The following is a 12,779-nucleotide window of genomic DNA, read 5'->3' as shown; positions in this document are numbered from 1 at the left end:
AGGAGAAGCGCGCGTTTTTCCCTTGCCGGGGATTTGGTCAGGAGGCTGGGCAGGCAGCGGCTGTGAGACTTGGGCGCGCGGCGTTGCGGACGCTGAAAGGCGAGGACCAGGTTCCCGAGTGTGTGTCCAGCCATGCCGGCGCAGCAGCCCGCAAGCAGCGGTGGTGAGTGAGGAGACCCTCCGAGCACAGTCCGAGCTGGGGGCGCGGGGGGGGGGGCAGCATGGAGGCTGTAGCCGAGATTGGTCGGTGAGCGCTGCCTCCTGGCAGAGCCTGAGGAAGGGAGGGCAAGAGGCTGTGGAGGGTGAGCGGGGGGCGCCCGGAGTCGCACATATGTGCGGGATATAGGAGGCTTTATACAGAGGGGCTGCATTTGGGCGAGCATCCCGACTGGTAAACTGAGGTCCTGACCGCTTGGTGACGATGTGGAGATCAGGCAGGCTGCCTTCGGGGTGCTGATGCTGGAGTCCCCATGGGTCGGCTTTGCCCCAGATGCCGCGTAATGCTGTTCGATGCGGGAATTGAGTGGTGATGTTTTAAAACTGCAGTTGAAGAACTTTCACCCCGCTTAGGGTCCCTGGCTCCAGATACGGTTGAACCACCGGAGCCTGCCGTGATTACCCAAGCCATGCTGGAGGAGGAGGAACAGCTTGAGGCTGCTGGGCTGGAGAGAGAGCGGAAGATGATCGAAAAGGTAATTTAGGAACCAGGTTCACCGTCCTCAGAGCCAGTGGTAAACTCCTCGGAGGTTTGGTTTGTTCTTCCGCCAGCTTGGTTCAGACCCTTTCAAACGGGCTTTGTTACTTGTCTGTTGGTCTGTTTACTCACGCTATCTCTGGGACACACCTTCGCTCGTACTTTGAAAGATGCTTCTGTGAGACGTAGTCTCGGTCTGTGAGCATCTCAGGTTGCTTCTTTGGCCAGTTATTCTTCAAAACGGGTAGTGAATTTCTTAGGTATTTTAGTGCCATTTGCCACCTACGTGATAAACTTGCTTTCCATTTTCCTTTGGTTTCTTGAACGAGTGCTAAGTAAGATTGTTTAGATAAAAATGGGGTGTACTTTTTCAGTGATAGGTGGTTTTCTTGTACAGAGTACATATTTTGTAGATTACCGAAAGCAGTTTTCTTTCAATTGGAGTTCAGTTTGCCAACATACAGCATAACACCCAGTGCTCATCCCATTAAGTGCCCCCCTCAGTGCCCATCACCCAGTCACCCCCACCCCCCCTCCCCCCCTTCCACTCCCTTGTTCATTTCCCAGAGTTAGGAGTCTCTCTTGTTCTGTCTCCCTATCTGATATTTCCCACTCATTTTTTCTTTCCCCTTTATTCCCTTTCACTATTTGTTATATTCCCCAAATGAATGAGACCGTATAATGTTTGTCCTTCTCCGACTGACTTATTTCACTCAGCATAATACCCTCCAGGTCCATCCACGTCCAAGCAAATGGTGGGTATTTGTCATTTCTAATGGCTGAGGAATATTCCATTGTATACATAGACTACATCTTCTTTATCCATTCATCTCCAAAAGCAGTTTTTAACCACTTGAAAACTCAGTCCTTTACGTGTATTTCATTCCGTTAATGAAGCCCCACCTGGTTGCATAATTGCATATGCAAGAAAAAGAAATGATAACCACTAGCACTTATGTATTGCCAGCTAAATGATTTTCTTGTTATTATTTATTTATTTATTTAAAGATTTTATTTCTTTATTCATGACAGACGCACAGAGAGAGAGGCAGATAACACAGGCAGAGGGAGAAGCAGACCCCATGCAGGGAGCCTGATGTGGGACTCCCGGGTCTCCGGGATTCGGGATCTCGCCCTGGGCCGAATGCAGGCGCTAAACCGCTGAGCCACCTGGGGATCCCTGTCATAATTTATTTAGCTCTTCCAATACTGTGATGCTATCGGGACTTTTGGTATCTCTCCATTTACATATGAGGAAACTGGAGCAGTTGGGGGTCACACACCAGTGAACTCGAATTTGAACTGTCTTTTGTATTCTTGTCCTTAATCCTATACCTAAGGAAATATACATTAATGTTTAATTCATGTAATTACAAAATTACTTAAATTGGGAAATAATGCACCCAAAAGACAATCAGTTGGTTCCCTGATTTTATATCAACAATAATGATTCTTTTGCCAGTACTGTAAACACGCCTTCAACACTGTTCTGATTGTTGTACATGTATTTAACTAATTGAATCCTCAACTAGGTTATAATGTTATTCATTTTTACTAGTATTAAACTTACTAGTTTAATTACTAGTATAAACTATTATTAAAGCATTCTGTGAAATAAGTTCTATTTTCACTTCATTTTACAGATGAGAAAACTTGCGTGTAGAGGATGTGGGGGGAGGGGAAATCCCACAGCTTTAAGTGGTAGAGCCAATATTGTAATGTAGGCCATATGATTCCAGAATTCACACTTTCTAACCATCATGCTGTACTTTCACTCCAGTAATACTAGTTTCATTATTATTTACCATCCATAGTTGACCGTAATCAGTTACGGTAATCTTAAGAAATTTTAATAGAATCAAGAAGTCAGCCATGAACCACTTTTCACTTACTTTCATTGTACTTTATTCCACAGTATTATCATTACTTGATTCTCATTTTGTTTGTTGAGAACATGTCTTTTACTGTTCGTTTTTGTTTTTTGGGGTTTTTTTTTTTTAAAGATTTTATTTATTCATGAGAGACAGAGAGGCAGGGACACAGGCAGAGGGAGAAGCAGGCTCCATGCAGGGAGCCCAACGTGGGACTCAGGTCTCCAGGATCAGGCCCTGGGCTGAAGGCAGCGCTAAACTGCTGAGCCACTAGGGTTGCCCTACTGTTCATTTTTGTAGGCTGTGCACCTAGCAAATAGGCAATCGCTAAACAGTTTATTGAATTTCAAACTATGGAAAAAGAATATTTCATGATATATTACATATCAATGTATATGATTATATAAATAAAATAAATGTACTTACTAGCCATGTAACAAGGTGATAATTATAAGGGATGCATCCTGGGGCAAGTATTTTGAATTGAATCAACTTCAGAGGTGGTAAGAATAAAGCCTTCATTTTTAGTAGTATATCTTTGGTTTTGTGACTCATGAAGACCGTTGGGTACAAAAGTACTATCTCAAGAAAAATTATGAGGTACAGTAAGAAAATATTTCCAGAATATATAAATTCAGTGGATGAAACATTTTCACATTTTTCTTTTAAAAGTTTTCTTTAAGTAATCTTTACACCCAACGTGGGGCTCGAACTTAGAACCCCAAGATCAAGAGGTAAATGTTCACCAACTAAGCCAGCTAGGTGCCCCCATTTCCACATTTTAGAAAGATCTCTCAAAATTTATAGTACCGTAAATATTTGCTGATTAAACTAGGAATCAAGATGACTTAACTTTCAGTGAAATTTTTAAGCTATTGAACAAACATTTTGTAATCAGTCTGAAAATTTTTTAGAATTATTATTCTTGAGGGATAGATATGGTAAAGGCTAGCTTTTCTTTAGCAGTTATTCATCGTAGAACTTAAAGTAGCACTTTTTATCCATTTTCAATCCTTCCATGAATAAATTGTATGGCTCTTTTCAATTCTCACACAAGAGTGATTTGCCAAAACTAGTAGTATTATGGCCTATTATGCTTTTTTATGGTATTGAAAGATTAAATTTTGGACTTTAAACTTATAAGTTGGGATCCCTGGGTGGCACAGCGGTTTGGCACCTGCCTTTGGCCCAGGGCACGATCCTGGAGACTCGGGATCGAATCCCACGTCGGGCTCCCGGTGCATGGAGCCTGCTTCTCCCTCTGCCTGTGTCTCTGCCTCTCTCTCTCTCTCTCTCACTGTGTGCCTATCATAAATAAATAAAAATTTAAAAAAAAATAAAAAATAAACTTATAAGTTGTTCCTTACTTAACCATGGGGAAAATTCTAAGAATTAGTCTCTCCCTACATGTCTTTGGAGGCCAAAAAAATTCCCTGTACAAAAATAGATTTCCTTTTTTTTTTTTTGGAAGAATACAGTATTTATGGGCATCTATTTAGAAGTACTTAAGAAGAGCTTGCTTAAATTCCTTAATGAGAAGCTTTTACTTTGCTTTAGGAGATTGTAAAGTTTATAAAGAGTAGAGAATGGCTTTGACGTTCATTTGCTACAGTTGTTTTCTTTGGCTTTTCACCTGCATTTCCTTTTGAAAGAAGTCATTGTTAGTCTAGAAGACTTAGGAGTAGCGTTAATGTGTATGTAGTGGGGGAGGGGAAAGGTAAGAGTTGGGATAAGTGTTAGGCAAAAGGAAAATGGTTCATATTTTGTAGAGTGAAATACCCCCATGTTGGGTGTAGAGGTTACTTAAAAGTAAATTTTTACCAAAAAAAATTTTTTTTCCAAAATCCAAGCAATTTCATCTTCCAATTTATAATGCCCATTTCATGCATGGACTATTGAAATAACAGTAACATATTGATAATAGTAAAAGACTGTCCTAAAAGAACTGAAAATAGTTTGTAAGATGTTAACAGATTAACTGCATGGATAGGATTGCTTCATGAGTGTTTTTTAAATATTTAATTTTTCTAAAATGTACATTTATTGTTACTGGATTTATTTTTAGGGATTTTACTGTCACTGCTTTTGTAATAGAAAAATTTATTTTGAAAGAAAAGCTAGAGAGAGGATAGAACATTTAGGAAGAAGTAAAAGCCAATATACAATGGTTCTGAATTAAAAGGTCAGGCCTTAAGCATTAAAGTTAACTTGGTTATGCCGTTTCAGCCTCTGTGCATGGGTGTGTGTGTGTGTGTGTGTGTGTGTGTGTGTACGAACCCTTATGCACACACACTTTGTCTCAGGAGTAGAATTGTTGGTTGGTAAGGTTTGCATGTATTTGGCTTTGAAAGGTGAAATTAACTGGATTCACTTCAGCTCACTTGGTGTGCCTTGTGGGTTTTTTTGTTTTTAAATTCAGATTATACTGCGTTGACAGATTATGAACTGGATTGCTCCTGTTTTGGTAAATAAAGTCCTATTGGAACATGGCCTTGCTCATTTCTTTATATATTGTCTATTACTGCTCTTGTGCAAAAAGGCAGAATTGAGTATTTATAAGCCATATGCTCAAGTATTTAAATAGTTAAATAAGAAAAAATTTGGCTCTTAAAAAAATTGTGGGTCACTGAACTATACTATTTATTTGTTGCTTTTATGTTTTCCATCTTGTGTCCTCTGGTATTCCCTTAAAATATTTTACTTTAACAGTGAGCTGAGAGAGGATTTCTCCTCAGTTACTAGACTATTGTAGACGTAGAAATCACTTAATAAATAAATGGTGTATGAAAATAATACAGAAAGCAGGCTTGTAATTTGAAGGTGTACAGAAGTGAAAGAGCTCAGAATAGAAGCAAAAGAAGCCTAAAAAGAAGGGCAAAACTCTGGAGACACAATACTGAGGAGGAAGAAGTAGATAGATTGATTTTAAAGATTTTTATTTATTTATTCATGAGAGGCAGAGGGAGAAGCAGGCTCCCTGCTGGGAGCCCAGTGGGGTGGGGGGGACAGGAAATGGACGACAGGATTCTGGGATCATGACCTGAGCTAAATGCAGGCTTTCAACCATGGAGCCACCCAAGTGCCCTAAGAAGTAGCTTTATATTCATAAGTAGGTTTAGCATGTTGAAATGCTTTGGTAATGTGGTTTTGTTTGGATTTGTGTTTTTGTTTTCTAAAATAATCTCTAGACCTGAGGCTCAAACTCATGACCTTGAGATCAAGAGTCCCATATTCTATTTATGAGCCAGCCAGGCATCCCAACAATACAGGTTTTTTTTTTTTAATTTATTTTTAAAATATTTTATTTATTTATTCATGAAACACACAGAGAGAGGCAGAGACATGGCCTGAGGTATAAGCAAACTCCCTGTGGGGAGCCCCATGCAGGACTCCATCCCAAGACCCCAGGATCATGACTTGAGCCAAAGGCAGACATTCAACCACTGAGCCACCCAGGCGTCCCCCGACAGACAATACAGTTTTAAAATTCTAAAAATAGTTCTAGTTCCTAGCCAGTCATTTTTTAATTCTAATGGTCTTTCAAATAAAACTGGTATGTAAATATATTCTGAAATCAATTGATTGTTTAAAAACTTAAATCTAAAATAAAATAAAAATTAAAAAAATAAAATAAAACTTAAATCTGCTTGAATTAAATATTTACTTCTAATGTTAGTTTTATATGTTTAAAAAATGGGCCCTCCATTCAGTGGATGCCACTAAACCTGTCCAGAGTCTGGAATTTCAATATTTTCGTATCAAAGCTGCATCATACTAAATGGCATGTTGAACCCAGGAATCCGATTTTTTCAGCTATTTGTTCTAGTTTTTGGTTTGGAAAATAAACCATTGTTTGTAAAGTTAATAATATAAAAATATTTTTCCCCTTTAATTACAGGAAATGTATTAAATCCAAAGAGCATTTATTTAGCCTTTTTTTAAAACATCCTATTCAAAACATCACATGTGTCAGAAAACTAATAATTATGGTAATTTTCTTTTGGATAGGCTCGCATGTCTTGGGACAGGGAATCCGTGGACATTCGGTACCGTAGACTTCAACATTTGCTTGAGAAAAGCAATATCTACTCCAAATTTTTATTGACTAAAATGGAACAGCAGCAACTAGAGGTATGTGTATGTAATGAATTAGAACTAGTAGCTTAAATTTTTTAAAAACCACTTTATTGAGATATAAATCACATGCAGTAAGCTGTACACATTTTAAATTTACTATTCGATGAGTTTTGACCAGTGTATAGACATGTCTTATGACGAGCACAGTCAAGATGAAGAGCATTTCCTTTACCTCAAGAAGTTTCTTGTCTCAGTGATCCCCATCCCTGGACGCCAGACCACTCATTTCTGTTTTCTGTCAGTATAGATTAGTATTGCTTTTTTTCTAGAATATTACATAAATGGAACCCTGCAGTAATCACTTTTTTGTGTCTTGCCTCTTCAGCTCAGCATATGAGATTCGCTCATGTTTATTCTGTAGGCCGTTTCATTCTCTTTACTCTTGAGAAGCATTATTATATGAATATAAACCATGTATTTTTCTGTTTCTTTTGCCATTTTTTTCTTTTTTTAGATTTATTTACTTATTTATTTATGAGAGATACAGAGAGAGAGGCAGAGACACAGGCAGAGGGAGAAGCAGGATCCTAACAGGGAGCCCAATGTGAGACTCAATCCCGGATCTGGGGATCACGACCTGAGCTGAAGGCAGGCGCCCAACCACTGAGCCACCCCGGCGTCCCTCTGTTTATTTTTCTGATTTTTATCCTATTTAGTGATAGTTTTTGGATGCTGGAAATTGTGAACTTAATGTTGCATACTCTCTCTTTTTTTTTTTTTTCTTTTTTTTTTTGTCTCTTTTTTTTAATTGCTTTTTTTTGAAATGTAATTGTTATATACAAAACACACGTATTTAGTATGTTTTGGTGTGTATACACCCATGAAACCACCAGTCAAGATCATGAACATAACCATCAACTCAAAAAATCGTCCCGTTTTTTTTTTTTTTGAGGATAATTGACATATAACATAATATTAGTTTCAGATTATTCAATATTTGTATATATTGTGAAATCACAGTAAGTTTAGTTAACATCTGTCACTATACATAGTTACAAAATATTTTTCTTATGATGAGAAATTTTAAGCTGTACTCCCTTAACAACTTTTATTTTTTATTATTTTTTAAGTTTTTTTTTTATTTATTCATGAGAGACAGAGAGAGAGAGAGGCAGAGACACAAGCAGAGGGAGAAGCAGGCTCCACGCAGGGAGCCTGACGTGGAACTCGATCCCGGGTCTCTAGGATCACGCCCTGGGCTGAAGGCGGCGCTAAACCGCTGAGCCACCCGGGCTGCCCCATAACTAGATATTTATACTTTGGACTCATCACTCATTCCCACCACCACCAAACCATCAGTCTAATCTTTGTATCTATGAGTTTGGAGTGGTTTTGTTTGGTTTTGTTTTGTTAAAAATCCACAAGTTAGGTTATATGGTATTTGTCTAAGTCTGACTCCTATTACTTAGCATAATGCCCACAAGGTCCACCCATGTTGTTTCAGATGGCAAGATTTCATTCTTTTTTATGGCTGAATTCCTTTTTAAATTTTCTCCCATCCTTCACTTCCTGTTTGCATCACCAAATAGCCACTGATTTGCTTTCCATTATTTTTTTTTTTTTAAGATTTTATTTATTTATTCATGAGAGACACACAGAGAGAGGGGCAGAGACACAGGCAGAGGAAGAAGCAGGCTCCACTCAAGGAGCCTGATGTGGGTCCCCAGGATCACACCCTGGGCTGCAGGTGGCGCCAAAACGCTGCGCCACCGGGGCTGCCCTGCTTTCCATTATTAATAGATTCTTTTGCATTTTCTGTTGGTGATATGTTCTTTTAGCTTTTATATTTCTGGAAAAGTCTTCATTTGTCTTTGTTTTTGAAAGATTTTTATTGAGTAAAATTTGTTTTTCTTCAGTGCTTCTGCTCTCCTGCCTGGGTGTCCCCACCCCTATGATGTTTCCCTGTTTTCTAGTTTACATTAAAATCAGTCTTTTTTTTTTTTTTTTTTTTAAGATTTTTATTTATTTATTTGAGAGAGAGAGAGAGCCTGGAGCCAGGGATGTGGAGGGGCAGAGGGAGAGAGAGAGAAGAAGGCTCCCCAGAGGGAATGACACAGGGTTCAATCCCAGGATCACAACTTGAGCCAAAGGCAGATGCTTAACCAACTGAGCTACCCAGGTTCCCCAACAAACCCAAAATCTTAATGATTGGTCTATAAGACTATAAATGGTCAAAAAAAAAAAAAAAGACTATACAGTCTAGCTTCCTCCCTCAATCCCATTACCTTCAAGACTTCCTTCTAAGTGTTTCCTGCCTTTGTGCCTTTGTACTGACTATTTGTGCTTGGAACCATCTTCTCATAGATATCTGCATAGATGACTTCATCACCTTTAAGCCTTGGTGTAAACATTTTCCTATGAAGCCTGCTTTCACAACCTTAAGTGAAATTGCTATCTGACACTTTTTCACCCGCACACTCCTGATCCCCTTCACCTTGTTCTGTTCTTCCCATTGTGCTAGTATCTAAGATACTATATAATTTATTTATTGCCCACTAGAACATATAAAGATTTAAAAACTTGTGAAAATTTCAAGGCTCTAGTAATTCCCTATGTTCCCCATCATTCATATTTCACAATTATGAATCAATATTTTTTCCTTTGTTGAATCCCTTTTAAACCTTTGTGTGATAAAATGAAACACAGGTAAAGAAAAATAAAAGTCACAATGAGTTATAAGGCATATCTTTTAACCACCTTTTGGGAATGGTTTGAGTCCTTTTTAGTCTTAAAGCTTTGTTAGGGTGCAGATGGACCAGCTTTATTTATTTATTTGTTTGTTTATTTTATTTTTATTTAAAGATTTTATTTATTTATTCATGAGAGACAGAGAGAGATAGGGAGAGGCAGAGAAACAGGCAGAGGGAGAAGCAGGCTCCATGCAGGGGACTCCAGGATCACACCCTGAGCTGAAGGCAGGCGCTTAACCACTGAGCCACCCAGGCTTCCCTGGACCACCAGCTTTTAGTCTGGTAGTAACTTGGCTCCTCTTCTGAGTACTCTATGTTGTCACTTTGCCTGATGAGTGCAAACTGTTCCTGATCCCCTGTAAGCACGCGGATTATTCTACTTGGCTATTTTCTAATGGCCTTGGTTTTCTTACAGTCCTGTCACTGACCAATACTCAGCCTGAAGACTTAACTGCATATATTGAGAGCTTTCTTTGTGTGTGGCTCTCCTCTCTGGTACCTGACCGTAGGTATGCTAGCTGGTTTGTTTTGTACTTTTGTCTCTTCAACTCCGGGAAACTGAGCTGTTAAGATTCTTTCTCCATTATTTGCATTTGGAAATTACCTTTAGGGCAGTAAACTGAATAATCAAGATTGGCCCCATTGGTTCCCTCTGTCAGTGTTCACTCTACTTTGCTGCATATTGTCTGAAAAGGACTGTTTAATATATTTTATCTGAGTTTCAGTTGCTTAACAGAGGAGGGTCTGTTCCCTGTTGCTCCATAAAGGCTTTGAAGTGCAAGTTCGTCCTTGTTTTTATTTTTTTTTTAATTTTTTTTTAACTTTTATTTATTTATGATAGTCACAGAGAGAGAGAGAGAGAGAGGCAGAGACACAGGCAGAGGGAGAAGCAGGCTCCATGCACCGGGAGCCCGACGTGGGATTCGATCCCGGGTCTCCAGGATCACGCCCTGGACCAAAGGCAGGCGCTAAACCGCTGTGCCACCCAGGGTTCCCTCGTCCTTGTTTTTAAATCTTTATATAGCTTTTCATTGTGCACGTGTTATTCGAGATGTATGTTTTATACTTTGCACTTTCCACTTATGACACTCTGAAAAAATTATCTTACAGGAACAGAAGAAAAAAGAGAAACTGGAGAGAAAAAAGGAAACTTTAAAAGTTACTAAGGTAATATAGTAAGCTAGAAAAATCCTGTTACCTTAAATATTAAAGAAACTTTATAGTTTTAACTTTATAGATCATCTAATTAATTTTTTTAAGATTGATTTATTTATTTATTTATTTATTTATCTTTGATAGGCATAGAGAGAGAGAGGCAGAGACACAGGAGGGAGAAGCAGGCTCCATGCCAGGAGCCTGATGCGGGACTTGATCCTGGGACTCCAGGATCGTGCCCTGGGCCAAAGGCAGGCTCTAAACAGCTGAGCCACCCAGGGATCCCCATATAGATCATCTAATTAATTTTAACCTTTATCTGAAAACCTATCTTTGTTATAAGCTGTGTAGAAACATGTAAACTCTTTCCCTGTATTTTTAGATAGGAAAGGAGAGCTAAAGTATAACCCTTTTGGTTTTTTATTCTATTTTTCATGATAACAAAGTTTTGCTCTTATAAGTGGCCAGCTCTTTTGGTGCTCATAATGATTATTCTTTCCTCCTTAATGCTTCCAACTTCATCATGTCAGCTTGGATCAATAATAATATAAATTTGTGTCTTGTGAATAGCTGCAGCAGTGGAGCCAAAATTGGAGCGGATTAGGCATATCTCCTAATAACATTTCAGATAATAGAGGATTCATTTAGGGATACCCTGAATTTTAGATACATACGGTCTTTTGGGGTAAATTTATTTTTAGCATGAGGCTGTTTAATGTCATATTGATGGGAACTGTATCAGGAACAGTTGTACTAGTGAAAAGAGAAATAATAAAAGCAACATTTATTGAGTACTTATTGTGTCATGTATTCTAAGCTTTATGTTTATTTTTTATTTTTTTAAGTAAGCTCAACACCTGGTGTGGGGCTTGAACTCAAGACCCTGAGATCAAGAGTCACATGCTCTACTGACTGAGCTAGCCAGGTGCCTCAACATTTTTTTTCTTTTTTGGGGGGGGGGTAAATTTCTTTTTTTTTTTTTTTTTTTTTTTTTAAGATTTTCTTTATTCATGAGAGAGACACAGAGCACAGAGAGAGAGAGGCACAGACACAGGTAGAGGGAGAAGCAGGCTCCATGCAGGGAGCCTGACGTGGGACTCGATCCTGGGTTTCCAGGATCATACCCTGGGCCGAAGGCAGGCGCCAAATGGCTGAGCCACCTGGGCTGCCCTGGGTAGGTAAATTTTCAAACCTCTTTTAGGTAGAGGTAATGTTTTTATCCCTATTTTACATATAAAAAAGCTGATGCAAAAAGTATGATCCATCCTCATCATTCACAGATTTCATATTTTTTTCTTAGCCTACTTGCTGAAGTTTATTTGCAGTTCCAGAATCAGTATTTGGGTTTTCATGGTCCCTCAACAGGCATGCGCCTTGTGCAGAATGGGAAAAATTTGAGTCTCTAACACACATTCCCAACCAAGGTTAAAGTGGTGCTCTGCTTTTCTTAAGCTGTTACACTGTAAACAAATGCCCTTTTCATGGTTTATTTAATGTCATGATTTTTGCATTTTTGTGGGTATTGTTGATTTTGCTGTTAAAACCACCCTTGGCTACATGGTACTGAATTGTCAGCTAGTGTTTCTGATGGAAGGAGACTGTGATGTGCCTTATGGAGAAAATGTTAGCTAAGCTTCCTTCAGGCTGTTAGCTCTGAGTTCAGTGTTAATCAACATGTATATAAAATGTCCTTAAGTAACAACACATATAAAATGGGGTTATGTCTTCATCAGTGATGAAGTGCCCAGGAGGTTGCTGGAACTAAGCTTGTGTTTCTCCTTGAAGCAGTGATTCAGTATTCACTAATCCAGTATTAGTTATCATATAGAACAGAGTGAGAATTGACTATAACTTGCTGGAAGTCACTTATTCAATAAATAGTAATGCTGAGTTGGTTTCTGACCTTACATTTCTTTACTAACCTGACTTTATCAGGTAATATCAAGATGCCAACAAGAGTACCTTTAAGTCCACTTGATTCTTTAGAGTGCTTAGTGTTGATATCAGAGTACAAGTAGATAATTTTGTAATAAAAAGTTATTGAAAACTGCTAATATTTGACTCAGTTGTTAATTTCAGGGACTTGTTTTGGGTTTTTATTTTTGTTTTTTTTTTTAAGATTTTATTTATTCATGAGAGACACACAGAGGCAGAGACATAGGCAGAGGGAGAAGCAGGCTGCATGTGGGGAGCCCGATGTGGGACTCGATCCGGGGTCTCCAGGATCCACCT

General features: G+C 38.7%; 1 protein-coding gene across 1 annotated transcript in view; it reads left to right on the top strand.

The window, feature by feature from the left end:
• The first annotated feature begins 2 nt into the window (after nucleotides 1–2).
• HELLS (helicase, lymphoid specific) overlaps nucleotides 3–12,779 on the top strand; it is a 44,235-nt gene continuing 31,458 nt past the window's right edge. Inside the window, exons 1-4 of the mRNA XM_077878326.1 lie at nucleotides 3–163; nucleotides 571–692; nucleotides 6,574–6,696; nucleotides 10,503–10,559. Of these exons, the coding sequence (XP_077734452.1) occupies nucleotides 133–163; nucleotides 571–692; nucleotides 6,574–6,696; nucleotides 10,503–10,559 (333 nt within the window). The 5' untranslated portion in view covers nucleotides 3–132. The remainder of the gene's footprint in view (nucleotides 164–570; nucleotides 693–6,573; nucleotides 6,697–10,502; nucleotides 10,560–12,779) is intronic.

Source organism: Canis aureus, chromosome 29 (assembly GCF_053574225.1).
Source record: "Canis aureus isolate CA01 chromosome 29, VMU_Caureus_v.1.0, whole genome shotgun sequence".
Taxonomy (NCBI): Eukaryota; Metazoa; Chordata; class Mammalia; order Carnivora; family Canidae; genus Canis; species Canis aureus.
Note: the sequence above shows the minus strand (reverse complement) of the source record. Positions and strands in the feature narration are given on the sequence as shown.